The sequence below is a fragment of the Mesoplodon densirostris genome, chromosome 11 (genome assembly GCF_025265405.1).
Source record: "Mesoplodon densirostris isolate mMesDen1 chromosome 11, mMesDen1 primary haplotype, whole genome shotgun sequence".
Taxonomy (NCBI): Eukaryota; Metazoa; Chordata; class Mammalia; order Artiodactyla; family Ziphiidae; genus Mesoplodon; species Mesoplodon densirostris.
Genome location: NC_082671.1, coordinates 77,344,632 through 77,366,588, shown reverse-complemented (window position 1 = coordinate 77,366,588; position 21,957 = coordinate 77,344,632). Strand labels below are relative to the sequence as shown.

Below are 21,957 nucleotides of genomic sequence, written 5' to 3'. Positions count from 1 at the left end.
GAAAATTAAAGAATATTGTCATCATGCTATTTAGAGAAATGGAAGTAAGTATTAAAATAATCAACTAAAAGAGATAGAAGTGGTTGCCTTTGGGGACAGGAAAATGGGGGAGGGGATGGGTGAGACTTTGCTGTTTTTCACAACAGACTTTGTATAACTGTATGATTCTAGACCAGGGGTTGGCAAATCTTTTCTGTAAAGGACTAGACAAGTAAACATTCTAGGCTTTGCAGGCCATATGGTCTCTGTTGCAGATTGGAAAAAAGCCTTGTATTCCATCCTATGAAGTGTAAACTCCATGCCAAGGACAATGGAATTCATTGATGGACTTAAAGTGGGGCATTCCCTGATCAGATAGGTTTTGAGAAACTTCACTCAGTGGTGTGGACAATGCAAAGAAAAGATCTGTCATGATAGGTTTAGGAAGACTCAGACTCCTGTCCAGGTGAGAGATTATTTTGTAAAGAGATATATGAATTACCATATTAGGTATCTTTTTGACAGATACACATAGGACTCTTACAAATTACTAAGAGAAATGCCTTTAGTGAATTATTACCATAGATTTTCTATTGTAGGAAACATACTTTAAATGTATATTAAGAAACAAGTTCACCAAGACCTTAGCACTGTTTTATACACACACACACACACACACACACTCACTATGTTTTGGTACAGAATAAACTGGTACTTAAGTTGTGGGTATAAGGGTTAAAGGCAAGGTGCCAGAAGGCAGGCACATTCTGAAGGCAACTGTTCTAAAGTTCTTTGAAGCTCTCAAAATAGCACAGTACTTCCCCTTCTAGTTCCAAGCTTGCCTTTCAGAAAGTACTGTTAAGAATGAAGAAAAGTAGAAAGAAGGATATTTAAGTTTTCAAAATGATTATTTGCCTTTGATAGCCTAGGCCTGGGAAATATAGAACATCTATTGTAATAAATAACTTTCAGATAGCACATTTCAGTTTATAGTGAATGTGCTTTATTTATTTATTTAGGATGTGGACCGTTTTTAATATTTATTTTTATTATTTATTTATTTAGGCTGCGCTGAGTCTTAGCTGCAGCACATGGGATCTCCGTTGCGGCATGTGGGATCTTTAGCTGCAACATGCGAATTCTTCATTGAGGCATGCATGTGGGATCTAGTTCCCCAACCAGGGATTGAACCCAGGCCCCCCACGGAGTCTCACCCACTGGACCACCAGGAAAGTCCCTGAATGTGCTTTAGATTTAGTATCTAACTTGTAATTCTCTAATAAAATTGTAAATTCTAGGCATGGAATTTGATTTAAAGATATGTAACCTCAAGACAGGCAATCCCTGACATGTCCACATTGCTATATTTAAAATGGACAACCAACTGAGGACCTACTGTATAGCACAGGGGACCCTGCTCAATAATATGTAATGGCCTAGATGGGAAAAGAATTAGAAAAAGAACAGATACCTGTATATGTGTAACTGAGTCACTTTGCTGTATACCTGCAACTATCACAACATTGTTACTCAACTATACTCCAATATAAAATAAAAAGTTAAAAAAAATACAGGCAATCCCTGAGATTTCTTTTAAAATTAAGGATATGATGAGTCAGAACAGCAAACATTTCTATAGTATGTGGCTGGCATTGCTCTATGCCTCTTACATGTATGAACTAAATTAGTCCTCATAACAATCCTATGAGGAGTTTATTATTATTATTCCCACTTTACAAATGAGGAAATTGAAGCAGAGGTTAAATTACTTGGCCCAAAACCACATGGCTAGTAAGTGGCAGAGCTATGATTTGGACCTACACAATTTGACTGTAGAAACTTGTGTTTTTGATTATTACATGACACTGCCTCTTGCACTGATTTAATAGATTAGTGGATATGCAGATTCAAATTGCTCTGACCTGTAATTTCAATGTATCATAATGAGCTATTGGGAGATTAATTACAGTGATTAACACAAATGTGAAGAATACAGCGAAGTCAAACTCATGATCACACATAAGTAAAAGGAAAAATGTCTGTCAACTGTGAGGCACTGATGTTACCTGTCATTTTCAAGTTTCCTTTCTTTTTTCCTTTCTAAAATGCCCACTAAGACTGCAAGCACCATAGGGGTGGGATCCACCTTTCTTGTCTGTTTTTTCATAATAATCTCTGCATCTAGCATGGTACCTGGTACCTAGTGGGCACTCAAATATTTGACCTACTGCAGATTCAAGGGCCTCAGGGAATGCTTTTCAAGAGGCCGTTTACTAGCTTTGATTAAGTTAGTTATTTTTGGTCCTTTTTAAGACTACAGAAGACCTTCATAAATTCTCACTGTTAAAGATTTTAAAACATGTAAGTAGACACAATAAAACTTGAAAATTCACTTTCTAATCACCAACACGTACTCTTTTCCGGTTGACAACTGTCCTGTTTGGTGTGATCTGAGTTCTCTATGCATCTACATACACACATGCCAGTACACGTTTATATAAAAATACAAATGTAACCACAAATACACATTTTTCTCCTGTCAGTTTCTCATGTCTCTATAAACCTACTTCATTTCTTTTAACAGTTATCTAGCATTTCGTATTATGGACATATTAAACTTTATGTAATTACTCCCTATTCATGGACGTTTACCTGGATTCTTACTAGTATCTATTAAAAACCATGCAGCAATGAACACTGCTGTGCAAATACCTGTAAACATGTAGCCTTACTGGGTAACACAGATCCTTGTTCACCGAAAAGCCAGTTAGCAGGTAGGCGGCTTTTAGAACCCACTTAAACAGCGCTTCTTCTTTCCCCCTGCCTTTTTAAGAAGAGGTGGGTAGAGAGCCGGTGAGCGCAAGATTAGCAGAGAAGTAAAATTCCTCGCTTAAGGTGTTCGTAAAGTAACTCCTCCTCTTGCACACGGCTTTTTTTTCTCAAGAACAATCTGCATAGGGAGTGCAGAACAAGAGGTCGGACGGTGACGACCGGGAATACGTGGGATAAACGGGCTTCTGGGAAGAAGCGCCTGGACGGCGACGTCCTAGAGGACCGCGTCTGCTGAGCCCCGATCCCATCAATTTTGCCCTTTTTAGGCTAGACTGAGGGAGCACTTCTCCTAGTATTAAAAATGGCCCGAAGACAGCACAGCGAAATTGAAGGTATTGATGTGGCGTGAAAAGTGAACTGAACGGTGGCAAGGCCCAAACAGGAACGGGAGGACACCGCGAGGACCACCGGCGGCGCCGCGGCAGCCTCCTCGAGCCACCACTGAGGACTCGCTTTCCCAGCGGCCCCCGCGACCCGCAGGGGCAACGAGCCCGGCAGGCCCTCGCGAGCGGGGGCGGGACTGAAGCCGGAAGTCACGTGCGGTTACAGCCGCCCGGGTGAGGCCGCCGTCGTCGCCAAGGCTGGTTGGGGCTGTGACTGTGGGAGGCGGCGGAGTGATGGCGGTGGAGACTCTGTCCCCGGACTGGGAGTTCGACCGCGTTGACGACGGCTCACAGAGTAAGGGAGCGGCAGGCAAGGGTTGCGGGTGGACGCTCCCCGGCCCGCCTCAGCCCCGGCAGCGCTCCTGCGGGAGGGCTCTGCGTCGCTCTCGGCGCGTAGCCGTCCGCTTCGGGACATTTTCTGCGCCTAGGGGTGTGAGAGGGACGTGCTCGCGAACCTAACTTTCTGGGTTGGGATCCCCGGAGATGCTGGGTCAGGCCCGGCCAGGGCTCGGCCTTCGGGGCGGTGACTGTCCTGGGGAGCCCTCTGTGGCCCGAGGGGCGCGGCGTCCACTTCGTGCAGCCGGGGGCTCGGGCGGGGCGCGCCCGGGATGGCCCGCAACCCTGGGAGCGGAGGCTGCCTTGTCTTTGGCCGCCCGGGGCTTTCGCCAGATCCTCAGAGCGTGCAGTTGTAGGTGAGGCTGAGGTTCGGGTTCCTGTTTCGGTTTTCTGTCTTTCTTCGTTTTCCTCCCAAACCAACTTTTGGAAGTTTGAGTGTTTTTACCTTCATATTCATATGCTTATCTTCGCTAGAAGATAGCGAAAAAGAACTCATTTCGCGGTAAAAAAAATAAACACGTGAATGTCAAGTTTATCTCCTCCCATGCCTTTTATTTACGTTAAGTGGTATTTTTCAAAAGTGATGTCCTGTAGTTTCCTGCGCACCTAAAAAGGTTTCAGAAATTACAGCAAATCTGCTTCCGATTTTACTTAATAAAATTGGATTGTCTCATTTTAACCTAGCAAATTCAGTTCCACGCAGCAAAATTTAGAGGCCAAACTATTTCAGTGAAACTTTACCTAAGATGAATGCAAATTGGTGATCTGTTTTTTATCTTTGGTGATATGAATCTGTGTAGGTGATATGAGAGATTGGAACATACTGCTTGTGAATTTGTTTTTTTAATGTAGTTTTCTCAAAAGGTGAATGTAATTTTTAAAAATTAGGCATAAGGCTTCCCTGGAGGTGCAGTGGTTAAGAATCTGCCTGCCAATGCAGGGGACACGGGTTCCATCCGTGGTCTGGGAAGATCCCACATGCCGCAGAGCAACTAAGCCCGTGCGCCACAACTACTGAGCCTGCGCTCTAGAGCCCGCGAGCCACAACTACTGAAGCCTGCATGCCACAACTGTTGAAGCCCGCGTGCCTAGAGCCCATGCTCTGTAGCAAGAGAAGCCACTGCAATGAGAAGCCCACACACCGCAACGAAGAAGAGTAGCCCCCGGCAACTAGAGAAAGCCTGCGCGCAGCAACAAAGACCCAATGCAGCCAAAAATAATAAATAAATAAAATAAATTTATTTTTAAAAATTACGTGTAAATTTTGCATAATTTTACAAAAGTCAGGCACATTAGATGTAATTAGGTTTTATTAACCTCTCAAAGAAGCATGAGCTTAATTCAGGATGGTTAGCAGTTTTTCACAAAACATTCCATAAGTTATAAGCTCCTATGCAGCATGAAAAAATGGTCCTAGTGGTATTGAATCTTTCAGCTTGTTTACAGAGAAGATAACTGTATTTACTGTTAAAGTGAACTGCACCTTGTCATGTATGAAGTTTTATGGACAGAGGTTCCCTACTTTAGTATCTGCAAAATATTGGAATGAAAATATGTTTTGGGTTTGAAAAATGGTTCAATCAGAATGATCTGATTGACTCAAAAGACTTTTCCCACATGCCAGGAACTGTGGTAGGTATTAGGGATACAAAGATAAAACAAGGAATTAAGTCTGTTGGAAGAGATAAGCATGTAAATAGTTTTTGCATTTTTTACTCTTGAAGAATCATTATGGAGTTCTTATTTCAAATCTTTTTATTTTAACTTTTACCAATTTAAAAATTTATCAGCAAGGAATGTTAATGTTATTACAGGTTTTCTCTTGCCTGCTACTTTATGAATTTCCAAACAGACTAAATGAATAATTCATTGGCATGTTTTTCTAGCATTGCCATTAAGAACTCATTTGCTGTTTAAACGCAGCTTTGGTCATTTCCTATGTAACTGAAAATTAGACATGTACTTGGGATTTCGAGAACCTTAATGCAGTTTTTAAAATTTAAGCTGTAGGGAAGAGAGAACCTCTCTTTTCTGTGCCTGGTTTTCATTAATTTTTGGAATATGAATCATATCTAGACAAATTGTTTTCCAGAATTGAATTGCCTAGATTAATACTATAATGAGATGGGAACATTGATGAACGAATTGATTCACCTGATTTGGAGCATTAGTTGCAAAATAGGGGAGAATGTGAAGCTAGGTCTTTATCCTTAATGAGTTAGAACATACCTTATCTTAGAGTTGCTTGGCATTGATAATTTGAGGAGAGAAAATTTTTACTTTTTTTTAGAAGACAGCGATTGAATAAAGTAATTCACATCAATAAAAGAAACTGAGTTGGAGTTGAATTTGCTGCCTTTGGAATGAATAATGGATTCTTGTGTTTAATAAGGTGGAATATTTACTGTCATTAACTTTGCTGAGTAGGCAAACTTTTATTGTCCAGTTTATTCCAGTGAGTTCCTAGAGTCATCTATTAATGTGTAAATTCTGTAAGTATCAGCACAGTATTCTGTACTCATTGTCCTTTAGTGGCTTTTCCAATTCTATTATCATAGTTAAATAATTAAAACAAAATATCTTGGTAAATTTGAGGCATTACAGGAATAATATGGTGAAGCAGGTCTAAAACCATTTAAAAAACAATATTTAGGTGTATTTTTAGACGTAGTTTACTGTGTAATTAAGCATTACATTTTAAAATTTGGCTTCTATGACAACAGATTTTTGCACCTAAATCAGGTCATGATTTTTTTTTTTTTTTTTGCACAAAAATGTTGTTTATGACTAAAACATAGAATCAGGACATTGAGTTGTCTAAGGCATTATTCACATTTTTTAGATTTTGGAGTAAACGGTATAGTAACTTTTTCATAGTATTTTAAAGTTGCAGTTTTAAGGTGATATATCTAAATGGTAACATCTACTGTTTTTTACAATTATCGTATCTATTTGGAAAAGATTGAAAGTTCAATTATTGTTTAACTTTAAAACTTTATTTTCAAGAAGTTCAGACATTCCGAAGTGATACATTAACAATGCTTAGTATCTACTTTGCTGTGACTTGAGATTATTTGAAGGAAATGTCTTGTAATTCATTACTTATACTTATTACAAACTTTTAAAATTTAAATTTAGAAATTCATGCTGAAGTCCAGCTTAAGAATTATGGGAAATTTCTTGAGGAGTATACCTCTCAATTGAGAAGAATTGAGGACGCACTGGATGATTCAATTGGAGATGTTTGGGATTTCAATCTTGATCCTATAGCACTAAAGGTTTGATTTTGTTTTATTTTTTAATTTATGTATACTTTTTAAGGACATACTGTATCTTGAAAACAGTTTTCAAAATTGGGATATGTATTTTTATTGTTTGGAATCTAAAATAACTAAAATAAACTTGGAGAAAAATGGTTAATTTCCTTTCCTCTAAGCCATGCATGTGTTTTTGTTTTTGTTTTCCTTTTTAAAGAATGACACAAACTCAGAAATCTTTAGTGTCAAAGAATGACACGAACTCCAACTCTTTGAGCTAACTTGTTTTTCATTATCAAGAAAATGAAGAGGATTGGAATAGCATATTGAAGCTTTAGTTGTTTTTTTTATTGAGGTTATTTTACATACAGTGAGATGCATAGATTTAAAATACTGTTCAGTGAATTTTACCAAACACCTATTTCCATGTATCTCATATCCCAATCAAGATGCTGAATATTTCTATGATTTCCCCAAAGCTCCCTTATGCTATTTAGGGGACCTTAATATGGGAGTGATTTTTTTAAGATATAAAATAAGTCACTCCTGCTCTGTTCCATTTTGAGGTAGTTCTGTTTTGTTTTATCTTTGAAACTGTTGGCGCGTAAGTAATAGCTGACATTTATTGAGTACTTCTTATGTGCTAGACGCTGTCCTAAGTCACATGTTGACTTACTTTAATAACAGCTTTCCTGAGATGTAATCCGTATATCGTACAATTCTTTGGTTTTTACTGTATTCATAGAATTGTGCCACCATCACCAGAGTCAATTTTAGAACATTTTCACCAGCCCAAAAAGAAATCCCGTAGCCATTAGCAGTCACTGCCCATCTGGTGTGGTGCTAGTGCTGAGTACAGGGTTGAACACAAGTTTTCATAGAAGAGAGATAGTCTCAGTTTGTGTACTTAGAATTTTCATGATTTTTTTCAAATTAAAAGAAATTTATTTTCCTTTGTTTCTACAGCTTTTGCCTTATGAACAATCTTCCCTTTTGGAACTCATAAAGACTGAAAACAAGGTACAGATTCCTAAACCTAAAAATCTCTTTTTAAAATGCTTTAGTTATCTGCTCTAATTTACTTTTTTCCTTTTGTGTTTTTACTCATGAAACTAGGTCTTAAACAAAGTCATCACTGTTTATGCTGCACTTTGTTGTGAAATCAAGAAATTAAAATATGAGGTAATTATTTGTACTCTTAAGACATTAAAAACATGATTTAAAAGCAAATATGTGCTTATATGTGTACAGTGTGCATAAATATTTAGTGAATGTTGAATGAACTGTATATGTATAATAGTAGTAATAATGAGTACCATTCACTGGGTGTTTACTGTGTACCAAACACCATGCTAACCCCGTTAATGCTAATAACCACCCAGGAGGTACGTGAGGAATAGATGAGGAAACCGAAGCTAAAAGAGTGTCACTCACCTAACATTTTACTGGTAATAATGGTTTGAGTCTGGGTCTGCATTCCTTCTGTGTTACTTGTCATATATAATGGCTTTCTGGATATAACTGATTTTTTTTTAAAGCTTTGAATTTTTAATATGTTCTGTGTTTCCTCACCCATGAGCCATTAAAACTCTGGTAGAAGATGGTAAACTTTATCTTTTTTTCTCTACCTTTTTGATACTATGTGGTTGCTTTTTCTCTCCTTAACTAGTGGGAGGATGTGGGAAATTACAGAGTGGTCAGATAAGACAAAGTAAAGCCTAAAGAAATCAAGAAATAAGGTTGAGTATCAGTAATATCTTTGGTACTCTAAAGATAAATTACATTTACCTATATTGCAAGCAGTTTTTGAATTTAAGTGAATTTATGTGTGTGATGTAGTCATCTGCTTACTATTAAATAGGGATAACTAAGAGAGCTTAGGAATTTAAAAACAAAATAGCAACCTTATAAAATTATTTTAATTTTTTTTAAACAGGCTGAAACTAAATTTTATAATGGTCTCTTGTTTTATGGAGAAGGAGGTAAGTTTTAAAATTTCACATTGTAATGTTGTGATGCTTTTTTTGCGATTGAAATGAACAAAAAGTTAACTGGCAATTCTAGGACTGTCATGATCATGTGAAGTATTAGTGTGAGAAAATAAACATTCAGATTTTTTGTCGGTTTATATTTTTGTTTGGTAAACAGGTAAAAAAAACCTCAGTGATGAAGCAGCAGCAAATTCTGTATGAATTTATTTTGATATTTTTATAAATTACAAAGCACTGTAGCTAGATGAGGATTTCCCTTGAATTCATTAAATAGTGAAACAGATGGTTACTTTTAATTGTGTGATTAATGATTGTTTCATTTTTCTCTTCAGTGTAAAAATTCTGTTTTCAATACTATGCAGATTAGAAGATGTCCTAATGAATAAAAATCACAGTTTTTCTTTTGGTGTTGATTAAAATAAAAAATTGAAATATTCTTCATGTTGCCTTTTAAAGCTACAGATTCCAGCATGGTGGAAGGTGATTGCCAAATTCAAATGGGGAGATTTATTTCATTCTTACAGGTAAATGGTTTTTACTTTTTATTGAGCCTTTTCTTTGAAAAGTTTGAGTAAATCACACATAATCAGAAAAGAGTTATGAAACCTTCAGATGCTAAGAACGTGTACTGTGAGGGTAAGGTACTTAGTTGGCAATGGATTAAATTGATAGTTAAGGAGATTGTAATTCCTGGAAGATTTTCATAGCATTTTTAGTAAGATAAGCTATCAAAATAAGTTTCTTTGTATAATTTCATTTATGGACAGTTTATCACCATGCCTTTTAAAATAATTTAAATTTTGTACCTGATAGGAAAAGATACTTTATTTTCGAAAAAGTTGTTAATGGAGATCATTAAGCTGTTATGTGAGCAATGATGAGGTTTAAAAGCAGCAGCACATGTTGCTTCTAACCAGGTGTTTCAGTTTAGATATGCTTTTCATCACTGCAAAGTTTTAGTTATTCTAGGTCGTTTGGTTTATCAAAAGAATGAAATAACTTTTGTTTCTCTGTTATAAAAGCAATGCTTATATAATATGACAAAGGCAAAAATTGGAGATAAGGAAATAGTACTCATAATCTCACTTACCTTCTGATTGTTGGATATAAGATTTGATATATTTTATTGAATCAAGCATGCTACAATATTCAAATCTTTTATGTCTTTACTACTTTTTTTGGTCTTCTTACCTAACTGAGAGCATTTTGTTGAAATTATCCTCTATGATGGTATGTGTCAGTCAGGGTTCAGTCCAGAAAACAGATCACATGAGGTATTTCAAAAGGGGAGATTTAATAGAGCTACCATATGATCGAGCAATGCCACTCCTGGGCATATATTCTGAAAGACAAAAACTCTAATTCAGAAAGATACATGCACCTCAGTGATACAGCATTATTTATAATTGCCAAGATATGAAAGCAACCTAAGTGTCCATCAACAGGTGAATGGATAAAGAAGATGTGGTACATATATACAAAAATGGAATATTACTCATCCATAGAAAAGAGTGAAATAATGCCATTTGCAGCAACAGAGCTGGACCTAGAGATTTTCATACTAAGTGAAGTAAGTCAGACAGAGAGAGGCAAATGTTATGTGATATCACTTATATGTGGAACCTAAAAAATAATACAAATGAATTTGTTTACAAAACTGAAACAATCTCACAAACATAGAAAACAAACTTATGGTTACCAAAGTGGGAAGGCAGTGGGGAGCGATAAATTAGGAGCTTGGGATTAACAGATACACAATACTATACATAAAATAGGTAAACAACAAGGATTTACTGTATAGCACAGGGAACTATACTCAGTCTTTTGTAATAACCTATAATGGAAGAGAATCTGAAAAAAAATATATAATTGAATCACTTTGCTGTACATCTGAAACTAACAGTATTATAAATCAACGATACTTCAATTAAAGAAAGAAAGAGAAAAAAATAGAGGAGATTTAATATAGAGAATTGGTTCCATAAGAATTGGAGGGCTGAAAGAAAAAACAGTGAGGTAAGCCAGAGGAAGCAGATATCACCTCTACATCTAGGGTAAAAAAGGGAAAAGGTTCAGGTTGCCAGAGTCTGGGAGCTGTAGGAGGAGGAGCCCTAGGGAATTAGTAGCATACCTCTGAGGAAGCAGTGCTGCCTGGTTGCTGCTGGTAGAGTTTAAAATTGAAGATTGGTTCTGTGGTGCTGAAAGAAGCAGGAGCCTGGGGCAAGCTGCCATTGCTGGGGTGAACTGCTCCTGCCTGGATTATGTTGATAAAAACAGCAAGAAATAGGAAGGATGTCCATTTCCTGCCTTCTAGTCTGCTTTTAATGCCACCTGTTGGCAGAACCTAACAGGAAGCCTGCTGGGCAGGAGTCTAAGAAATGTTAATTTACAAGGTTGAAGTGAATGTGTCAGTTTCTCTAGTTTTGTCAAATTTTGCATTTCTTACTTTGAGGATGTTTTATTTGGTGCATACAAGTTTATAATTGTTCATAATTACCAGTAAATGGAATCTTTTATTGTGTGGTGACCTTCTTAAGCTGTGATAATAATTATGTATATAATATATAATTACATATATGGTCATTAGCTATAGTGATGCTAATAAAATCTATTTGATATTAATATCATGGCCCCAGCTCTGTTTTAGTTAGCATTTTCTTTTTTTAAATTCTTTTTATTCTTTCAGCCTTTCAGTGTCATTATGTTTTAGTTGTGTTTCTTTAAAACTGCATCTATCTGGATTTTGCTTTTTTATACAATCTGAAAATTTCTGTGTTTTAATTGGTTAATTCTGTTTCTATTTGTCTTATATAAATAATGTATTATGTATCTGGACTTATTTCTGCCTTTTTGTTTTGTGCTTTCTATTTGTCCTGCATTTTCTGTTCTTTCCTCTGCTTTTATTAGACTTTTAGAAGTTTAATAAGAAATGTAAAACTAGAGCTGTTTAAATAAAATTGAAATGTATTATTTTCACTTTCAAAAATTTAAATTGTGGATCTAACAGCTGCATATGATTCCATTTTTAAACATTCAACAACTGTTTTATGAGCCTGGCATATGTTAGAAACTGTTCTTGGTGCTTGGGATACAGCAGTGCACAAAACCAACAGAAATTTCTGCCCTCATAGAGCTTACAGTTTAGAGTAGCCATAGGTTTAATTAGGTTCTAAATATTTTAGGATAGATGTGAGTTAACTATTTAATGACAAACATATTCCTGGGATAATTAATATTTCACTTGATGTGTGCCAAGCCTGTTTATAGGTAAGGTTCAAGGTAATAAACATTTGAAGTTATTTCAGAGTGATTTCTGAAGACCCCTTCCCCTCATTGTCATACTTTCTAAACTGGCAGCTTCTGAGCTTCTTCATTCATTCAGATGTTCACTCATTTATTCATTTAATAGGCAGACATTTATTGAGAAGCAATTGAGGGTTAGCCACCATACTGGGCAGTGGCCGTTCAAGGAAGGAATAAGACAGTCTCTGTCAGTTAGGAATTATATGAGTAATGAAAACAAGACTTAAAATAGAAGGATGAGTGAAATGCTGTAGGGGCAAAGAGGTAGAAATAACGTTGGGAGGTGAATTAAGAACTGATTGCTTGAAGGATGCTTGAAGTTGTCCTTCTGCAGGTTAACTGGAGATTTTTAGTAGAAAACTATTTTGCTTTTGTTTAGCATTGTTACCATAAAATTCAGTCAGAAATAGTGACATTTACTCAACTTGTAACATATACTCAACTTGTCATTTCAGGAACTGTCTTGTTTTGTTACGAGGTGCTATGAAGTGGTGATGAATGTAGTCCATCAGTTGGCTGCCCTCTATATCAGTAACAAGTAATGGATTTTAGACATGTTTTTACATTTTTAATAGAGATGCAGGAAATGTTTTTCTTAAACTAGCTAAGTATCTGAAAGTTTTTCGTTTGTTCACTCACTTATTCACTCATTCCTTCATTCACTTATTCAGCGTTCTTTGAACACTCATGATGTTTTAAACACTACTTGATGTGTGTAATCCATAGATTAGTAAGACAGTTTCTGCCATGGTGAATGAGCCCATTATCTGTCTGAACGAGAACATTGACAGAATAATCTTAAAGAAATCTGATTGTATAGAAAAGGCTAATACAGAATTAGTATATGTACCAAGTTCTCTCTACTTATTTCCTCTTTCCTTTACACTGAATTAAAGGAAATCCAAGGTCCTTGGATTAGAATCATGTGACACTTTCCTTAAACTGTAGAATCTTGGGGAGTGGGGCTAGGTAATTACCCTGAAAAATTTTTGTGAGTAATTCTAATGCTCTTCCAAGTTTGGGGACCACTGCCCTAAATCAAGAAAAAGACCAAATTTTCATAGAGCCCTTAGTATTCTTAACCACCACAAAGTAATATCTTGCATTTGATTAAAGCTGTATACTTAAAATTTTTCCCATTTACTACTTAATTATAATGTTACAAAACTTTGTTTAGATATATGACTAGGGATTCTCAATTATGAGAAGAGAGATAACTGAAGCCCAAAGGAATTATTTGCCAAGATTCCATAGCAAGTTAGGTACTGCTCTTTTGGTCACCAGTCCATTCATTGTTGTTCTTACTGTACCATGCTGCATCTCAACTCTATTTATAAAGTGAAAGACTGTGTTAACTGTTTCTCATTCTCATGTTTTTCCAGTCAGTCAGTTATTTATTTTATGTTCTGTGCTCTCACTGAAGTTCTCCTCATGGCAGAAGCGAATGAGAGCACAGCTCCCCCCAACCCCTGCTGTACTTGGTGTGTAATTCAAAGAGACTCCCCACTACCACACTGCTGCCCTTGAAAGAGGAAATTTGTCTGAATTTTGTGTTTAATTTTTTAAATATTCTATCTTGTGGGATATTTATATATGCTTTGATATACAAGTATTAATTTATTTACTGTTGAGTAGATTGACTCTCTAGGAAGTAAAATTGAATTATCCTGGGGCTTTTGACTTTGGTATAATCCCATTTGTATGCATTGTTTTTTCAGTAGGAATGAGAATGCTAGCAATAAATCCAACTGAACAGAGGTCTAGTTCCCAAATGCCAGTTTGGGTGGGATAACAAAGATTCTAGTTGAAAATCGAGAAGTTCTGATAGTTTAGAAATAAATAAATACCAGTTTTGTTATTTCTTTAGCTCCATCCCAAGTTAGATCCTTTAGGTTTGAATGGCTAAGGTTATTCATGGGCTGCATATTGACATATACCTACCCACTGAGGAGTTGGGTGTAGGCAAGGAGAGCCCAGACTCTGTACAAGTTATCTGCTTGGGAAAGTGGAACACAATAATAATTCTTTGGGTCGTGTAAATTTTAGTGACTAAAGCCTAAATAAAAATAAATACATATTAAAATTCCAAGAGCTTCTGCTGTTATGTGTTTTCCTTAAACATGAACTGTGACAAAAAAGGAGATTTTTTTTTTTAACTTGGGTGTTATTTTATTACAGGATTGCACCCAAAATTATAGAGACAACTGGAGTTCATTTTCAGGTAAAAGTAATTTAACTTGACCTGTGAAATTGTAATTTTCAGTATATTTTACTTTGGAGTTTGTATGATTGGGGAGTACAACAATTATTGCAAGGCTCTTAAAGGAGTTCTTTTTTTTTTGCATTTGTTCTCTTTCATCTGTGAAGTTGATGAGGCATTACTGACCCACTATCAGTGTAACTCTTCCTAGTATTGGCCCAATGCAGACTCTCCAAGTGGTCTCTCCAGAGAATCTACAGTATCACGATTAAGGATGAAATATTGGGTGAAGGGTTTCCCAATTTAAGGCTGATGGTTCCATCTGGGGATTAACAGTTTCATCTGTAGTTTAATTTACCCACTGCTTTAATTTACTAATTAGCCCAAGTGTGTTTAACTTAAAAAATCCACATGAAGCTTAACTTCTAACTAGTGATTAAATGATAATCATTTAAGGTTTTTTGACAGACTATGTATGAGCACTTGGGAGAGCTGCTAACAGTTCTGCTTACCCTGGATGAAATTATTGATAATCATATCACATTGAAAGACCACTGGACTATGTACAAAAGGTGAGCCAATTACAATGTTTAAAATACTCTCTTTGTATAGGTAGTGTATTAGTAAAAAATAAATAAACATAAATAGTACAGATCCGTTAGGAGACCTGAAGATCTGTATTTAGAAGGATCTCATGTCAGATTTTCTTTGAAGACAGTAACCATTCTTTTCAGGTAGGCTTTTTGAGAGTATGATATACTTGTATAAAGCATCCTAATTCTTAAAGTGTAGTTGTTAATTTGACTATCTTAGGACTCAGATTCCTTTTTTCCTTGTTCTGTACGAATGATAGTTGTTTATTCTCAGCTTGGTTTTATTTTGTTTTATACTCCAGAACTTTTTAAAGGCAAGGCATTTTGTTTTATTCAATTTATAAGCATTCACTAAATGTCTTATCTAGAGAGGACCAGATATCTGAATTTAAGATGATATAAAAAGGTATGATTAGAAAATTAAATATGTTAGGATTGTTTTTGTTCAAATTTTCCAATGTGTAGAGCCAAACAAGTGATACAAATATAAAACTTTGATTTCTGGGAATATTTTTAATACAAGAATTTGTTAGGCAAATCAAAGGTCTTTCTCCTACTTTTCTACAAGGTTACTGAAATCTGTCCATCACAACCCTTCAAAATTTGGAATTCAGGAAGAAAAACTAAAGCCATTTGAAAAGTTCTTGCTGAAGCTAGAAGGGCAGTTACTTGATGGAATGATATTTCAGGTATGAGCACTGTATCAGGCTATAATAAATGGGCTTATATTAGTAGACCCATCTCAGAATTGTAGTGGGTCACTTTTATAGCATATTGTTGTGACTATATTTTTCTTTAAAAGCGCTTAGGCTTAAAACATGGTTAATGTACTAAAATATAGTTATATCAGTATCTAGTAGCAAATGAAATTAATAGTATACTGGTTGTATTCGTTATAAGGGTTTTTTAAATTATGTAAAAGGATAAAACTGTTCAAGGGTTAGTATCTGAGTAGTTGTGTCAAGCATTTTGTTTGTTGTTGACCTCTAGATTTAGGTTTGTAAGACAGCCTTTTATAAGTCTGTTTTATTTTCCTACTCAGGGAATATAATTTGCACCTGTACAATCCAGGTAGCTTCTAACCACATGTGGCTGTTTAAATGTAAATTAATTTAAAAAAAATAAAAATTCATTTCCTCTGCTACACTAGCAACATGTCAAATTCTTAATAGCTGCATGTAATCTCATTGTCACACTGTGCACCTTAAACTTATATGCCAGTGATATCTCAGTAAAGCTGGGAGAAAAGCCAGCTGTGGCTAACAATCATATCAGACAGCACAGATATAAAACATTTTCATCATCACAGAAAGTTCTGTTGGATGGCACAGCTTTGGGTAGTATCCACCAGAAATTGCATTACAGTACCCTTGAACAATACGGGTTTGAACTGCACAGGTCCACTTACATATGTATATTTTTCAATAGTAAACGTTATAGTATTACACAGTCCACGGTTGGCTGAATGCAAGTGTGCAGAGGAACCGTGGATGCAGAGGGCCAGCTCTAAATTATACGGGGATTAACCCCCACTTGTTCAAGGGTCAACTGTATGTTCCATTTAAAATCTGCTTCAAGGTTACCTTTAATTTATATTTTAGATGATCACAATTTTTACAGAATGATCACAACTCTTGTTTATACCAATTTAACTGTTAATCTGTTAATTTCAGAAGAATTTTTTTGTTGATTCTTTTTCCAGGAGCCATTTCTACACATAATGTAATAAAGTGATAGGAAAGTAATTGTAAACAGAAAAAATAAAGTCTCCTCTTAAAAGTGCAAATTAAAATAATAAAGCATGCTTTCCCATGCTTCATCAGATACACCTTCTATACATCAGCAAGCATCACTTGTGTGTATCTCTTCATATAGAATTATAGATTTTGGTTCAGTTTTATTACTTTCACATAAGGGGTACTCAAATATATAAGTTCATATACATTTCCCATTCAGAAGGATTTAGATATTAGGTTAAGGTTAAAAACCTGAGCCTCAGTGTTAATAAAATCAAAGTGATGAATGTAGGAGTTTATCATTCTATATTTAAATCTGTTTAATAGCATATTAAGTCATAATAGCTTATGAGAGTGTAAATTTCTCTAAATGTTTCCTATCTAGGCCTGTATAGAACAGCAGTTTGATTCTCTCAATGGAGGAGTATCTGTGTCAAAAAATAGCACTTTTGCTGAAGAATTTGCACACAGTATTCGCTCAATTTTTGCAAATGTAGAAGCCAAACTTGGTAATGTAACATGCATTTTTTGGTTTTCATTTAAAAGTTTTCATTTCCTTTAAAACAGAATTTTAAGTATATTCTGTTTTTCTCTCATGTTATTGTTTTATAAGGAGAACCTTCTGAAATTGACCAGAGAGACAAGTATGTAGGAATTTGTGGACTCTTTGTATTGCACTTTCAAATTTTTCGAACTGTTGATAAAAAGTTTTATAAGTCTTTATTGGACATTTGTAAGAAGGTAAGAACTTGGAACTTCTATTTTTTTCAATTTGAATAGATGGAAAAGATTTTGGATACAATTGGGTATTTTAAAATGTATTTATTCTTGCTTACAAAAATAATAATTTTTGTAATATTTTGTAATAATAATTACAAAAATAATATCATAATATTCATTTAAAAAAATCTAAGCATTCCAGAAATAAGTAACATAGTAAATGAAAATACCCCATAATTCCACATTGTATAAATACATATTAGTGGATGCTTTTCCACATTTTTTCCTATGCATTAACTTGCTATTACTACTTTTTTCTCTTTCTTTTCCTTTGCTTTCTCTTCTTGCCACCCATTCTCATTATTGAAGTAGGAAAAAATTTAACACATTTTTTTCTTTGTCTTTGCTGTTTCCATGATGTGGCACCTGTTTTCAAAATTGAAAATTTAGATGGTTTATAGAATCAAGTGATATGTGACCATGAGAACCCAGCCATCTTGGATATTTATTTTGTATTTTTTCACTAAAATAGAGTGAAAGTAAAGGTCATGAAGACTCAAGTTTCTTTATAATTTTTGCATATTTTTATTCATCTGAAAATCTTTGAGTGTGTGTGTGTGTGTGTGTTGTTTAATAAAATTAGTGTCATGCTCCACACCAGATACAGGAATGCCTTTACTCTGTGCCACATTAACATAATTTGTCTCATTAATGAGTATCTTTTTATCATTATTTTTCTTGAAATAGGTTGTCTTCCATTGCATGTTGTAGGATTATTAAACAGTTTGTTGTTTAACCTGCATTTAATGATTTCCCTCCTCTTTCATTTCCTGTTTCAGGTACCAGCCATCACTCTGACTGCTAATATTATTTGGTTTCCTGACAATTTTTTGATCCAGAAAATACCAGCAGCTGCCAAACTTCTGGATAGAAAAAGTCTTCAAGCCATTAAAATATACAGAGATACTTTCCTACAGCAGAAAGCTCAGTCACTTACCAAGTAGGTTTTATAAGTACCCATAATGTAAATATTTAGATATTTTATATTTTCAAATCTTATACTGATTCTAAATATGCAGAAAGCATTTGAATTATAAGATCAGACATAGTTACTCATTACCAGAGAAAACGTTGGGCAATCTCTAGGAGATTTATTTTCTAGGAGTGTTTTTTGTTTTAAATGTTCTAGGCTTAAACTCAATTTAATATGTAGGCAAATTATACTTTATGGAAATATAGATATGTGTGCATACATTCATATACTTTTTGTCAGGTGCATTAAATATTTTTGTGTGTAAAGTGAAGTCTCTGCAGTAGGTGCCAGTTGATGACATTTAGAACATTGTGTGTACATGACTCAGTGTTGATTTTTGCAGGAGTTGACTTTACTTCAATGCACTCCTTTTTTTCCTTTATTTTTATGAAAGTAATGTATGCACATGTTTAAGAAGTTAAAAAGTACTAAAGGTTCAGAGGAAAAAAATGATTGTCCTCTGCCCCATTCCCCCCGTGCCTTCGTCCTGCTTCCTAAAAGAACACTTTTAACTCTTAGTTTCTTCTGGTACTTACATCTTTTAGCTTATCTTACTATGTAAAATTTCAAATATACACAAAATAGAGAAAATAATATAATGAGCCCCTATGTTCTCATCACATAGCCTTAACAATTAAATTTACTGTACATTGTCACTTGAGTATACTGCTAAAATTTCACGTTGACTGGGATGAAGATTTTAAGTGAAGCGACACAGGACTCTGCCAGTGGCCCTGTACTGGACAGTTTTTAACTGTAACATGGTTAAAGGGTAATAGGGATATTTACCTACTTTCTGTTAATCTTGACTATTGAGGGGAAATTGGGTCACTCCTGTACAGTGGGGCAAAGAGGAGTATATCTGGAATATACGAGATCCCCTAAAGCATCTCTTAGTACTCCCAAGTCCTATAATTAAAGTCAGTGGAGAGTGACAAGTCCATTCAGGCAGGACTACTCATGGCAGAGATTTCAAGGCTCTCCAATACATTCTGAAACAGAGTTGAGGAGGGATAAAGGCATAAGTTTGGATTTAGATTAAAAATTTGAACTCAGTAGGATGGAGAGACAGGACCAGGCTTGGTAGCAGTAATTTAAAAAAAGATGTGTATGTTTTAGATATCAGAGACTTAATATTCTTTAACAGTATGATGCAGTTGCTAAAACTGTCAGTTCGTACTTAGATTACATTAATAACTATACCTAAGTTATGGAAACTAGTAGTTATAATATCTAGGCTAGGGGAATTGGTAGTTCCATTAAATTCTTGCTGTTCAGATTATAATGAGCGTTTGGTGGTGCCATATTTTAAGAGGGCCACAAACTGTAGCATCTTTAGATGAAAATGATCAGGATGTTAGATCTGAGAACCATAACCTTTGAAGACTCATTGAAAAGTCTCTATATAGTTTGGCCTTTAAAAGAGAAATGATGTATTGGATTTCTTTAAATATTTGAAGGGCATTCAGGTTGAAGAGGGAACAGATTTGATCTCTGTGGCTCCAGGAAGTTGAATTAGAACCAAAAGATGAAGATGACAGATATGAATAATAATTGCCAACATTATCAAGCTTATAACTATGTAGTAGGCATTATGTTAAAGGCTTTAAACACATTGTCTTCTGTAAACCCTGTAACAGTCTTCTCATATGGGAAATAACAAAGTCACAACTAATATTTACCCTATGCTTTCTATAAGCCAATAACTATTCCAGGAACTTCATGTGTATCTTTTTTAATCATCAGAAAATCCTATGAGGTAGGTACTGTTGTCATGTCCATTTTATAGGTGAGAAAATTGAGACACAGAGATGGAACTTACCCAAATTGAAACAACTAATATGTGGCAGAGCTGGGAAGTCTAACTCTAGAGCACAAGCTCTTAACACTACCCTATAGTGTTTCTCTATATTTTTATCCCATTTTCAGATAAGGAAAATGAGACTTAGAGAAATGAACTTTGCCAGGTCACACAACTGGGTATGTATCAGAGAAGGCATACAAACCCACGCCCGTCCTACTCTAGAGCCTTTGCGACAGAGTTGTGTAGGCTGCCCTGAGAGGTAATGTACCCTTTCACTAGAGCTACATAGGCAGAATATAGATGACCATCAGTCCAAGGTGCTGGAGGAACTGAGTCTTATTACATAAAAGATTGAATAAGTTGACTTTAAAAGACCCCCCCTCCCCCGTGTGATAACATTTCAATATTTCTAAATTCTTTAATTTCAAAAACACCTCTCTGCAGTCACTATAGAGCTCCTTTGAGCTGAAGGGGGCAATGTCTTTTTCATTCTCCTCATAACTGTCAAAGAAACCTAAAATTCACAACACTAAAGTGAAACCCAGGAGAGAGGAGATGGTGTGATCAGCATGAGCTTTATTTGACATTTTAGAAAAAGTTGAGGGGGCTTCCCTGGTAGCGCGGTGGTTGAGCGTCTGCCTGCCGATGCAGGGAACGCGAGTTCCTGCCCTGCTCTGGGAAGATCCCACATGCCGCGGAGCGGCTGGGCCCGTGAGCCATGGCCGCTGAGCCTGCGCGTCCGGAGCCTGTGCTCCGCAACGGGAGAGGCCACAACAGTGAGAGGCCTGCGTACTGCAAAAAAAAAAAAAAAAAAAATGTTGAGGAAGTGACTAAGGGCTGTCCCAGTCAGGCTCCAGAGTTCATTATGGAGGAAGAGGAAGCAGTGGGGGACAGTTTTCCTGCCTCCGCACCATACATTAGACCCCACGTGGCCAAGTGCCCCCAGCCACCTCTTTGACTAGGGTCCAAGGTTTGTAGGTTGCTGCATTTTGCTTTTTGTTCACAACCATTTTGATGCTGGGGATACTGCCCTTGGAGGGTAGAGGTATGAACCTTTGTTTCAAAGCCCCAGTTGACGTACAAGTGTTGACACTGTTGAGTGCTTTATATTAGGACAGGAGATTTGTTCTTTCTCCCTAGTGTTTCTCCTGTTTGTACTTTGAAATGAAGCTGACAATCTGACAGGACCCTTTTTGGACTCACTTTGTCAGTTAACTTGGCTTTTTAAAACTTGAAGCAGTTTCATTTTTATATATTTACAGGAGATAAAGATTATCTGGTGTCTGGATGTAGGAATGATGGGTGGAGTGACAGACCTCTGCTTTATCCCGTGTAGTGTGATCTAAAACTGAGTGATTTTTCACTGCCCTTGACTGTGTATTAGCCGCCTTCTTAATGTTACTGCCTGGATTGCCATCAACTTGATTGCTGTCGTAGGCCTCTTCCTTCTGGCCCTGTTCGTGACTTTACTGTTCCCTTCTGTACATTGTATCCCTGCTTGAGTCCTGATCACAGCCTCTTCCTTAAAGTGGAGGCATTGCCCTAGGACTCTGCTCTTACTCTGTGTTCCAGACTTCTAAATCAAATCATCCACAAGTCACATAATACATTTTAGTGCCATTCGAGGCAAAGCCAGAAGTGCAGCTATTGGTGTCTTTTGTCTAATGGAATCCTGGCTCAGAAGAAATAATTTTTCTCAGATTTGATTGAATTAATTAAAATTAAACTTAATTGTTTTTAAAATAAAAGAAGTATAGCTTAAATAGCTTGTGGGCTAAAAGTTCTCATCT

At 36.0% G+C, this 21,957-nt stretch overlaps 1 protein-coding gene across 3 annotated transcripts in view; it reads left to right on the top strand.

The window, feature by feature from the left end:
• The first annotated feature begins 3,363 nt into the window (after window positions 1-3,363).
• Window positions 3,364-21,957, top strand: part of WASHC4 (WASH complex subunit 4) — a 71,173-nt gene continuing 52,579 nt past the window's right edge. For all 3 annotated transcript variants that reach the window (XM_060113261.1, XM_060113260.1, XM_060113259.1), the window contains exons 1-13: window positions 3,364-3,489; window positions 6,669-6,808; window positions 7,754-7,807; window positions 7,904-7,969; window positions 8,724-8,769; window positions 9,235-9,302; window positions 12,537-12,619; window positions 14,260-14,302; window positions 14,750-14,853; window positions 15,443-15,563; window positions 16,996-17,119; window positions 17,224-17,351; window positions 18,170-18,330. In XM_060113261.1, the coding sequence (XP_059969244.1) occupies window positions 3,429-3,489; window positions 6,669-6,808; window positions 7,754-7,807; window positions 7,904-7,969; window positions 8,724-8,769; window positions 9,235-9,302; window positions 12,537-12,619; window positions 14,260-14,302; window positions 14,750-14,853; window positions 15,443-15,563; window positions 16,996-17,119; window positions 17,224-17,351; window positions 18,170-18,330 (1,199 nt within the window). In that variant the 5' untranslated portion in view covers window positions 3,364-3,428. The remainder of the gene's footprint in view (window positions 3,490-6,668; window positions 6,809-7,753; window positions 7,808-7,903; window positions 7,970-8,723; window positions 8,770-9,234; window positions 9,303-12,536; window positions 12,620-14,259; window positions 14,303-14,749; window positions 14,854-15,442; window positions 15,564-16,995; window positions 17,120-17,223; window positions 17,352-18,169; window positions 18,331-21,957) is intronic.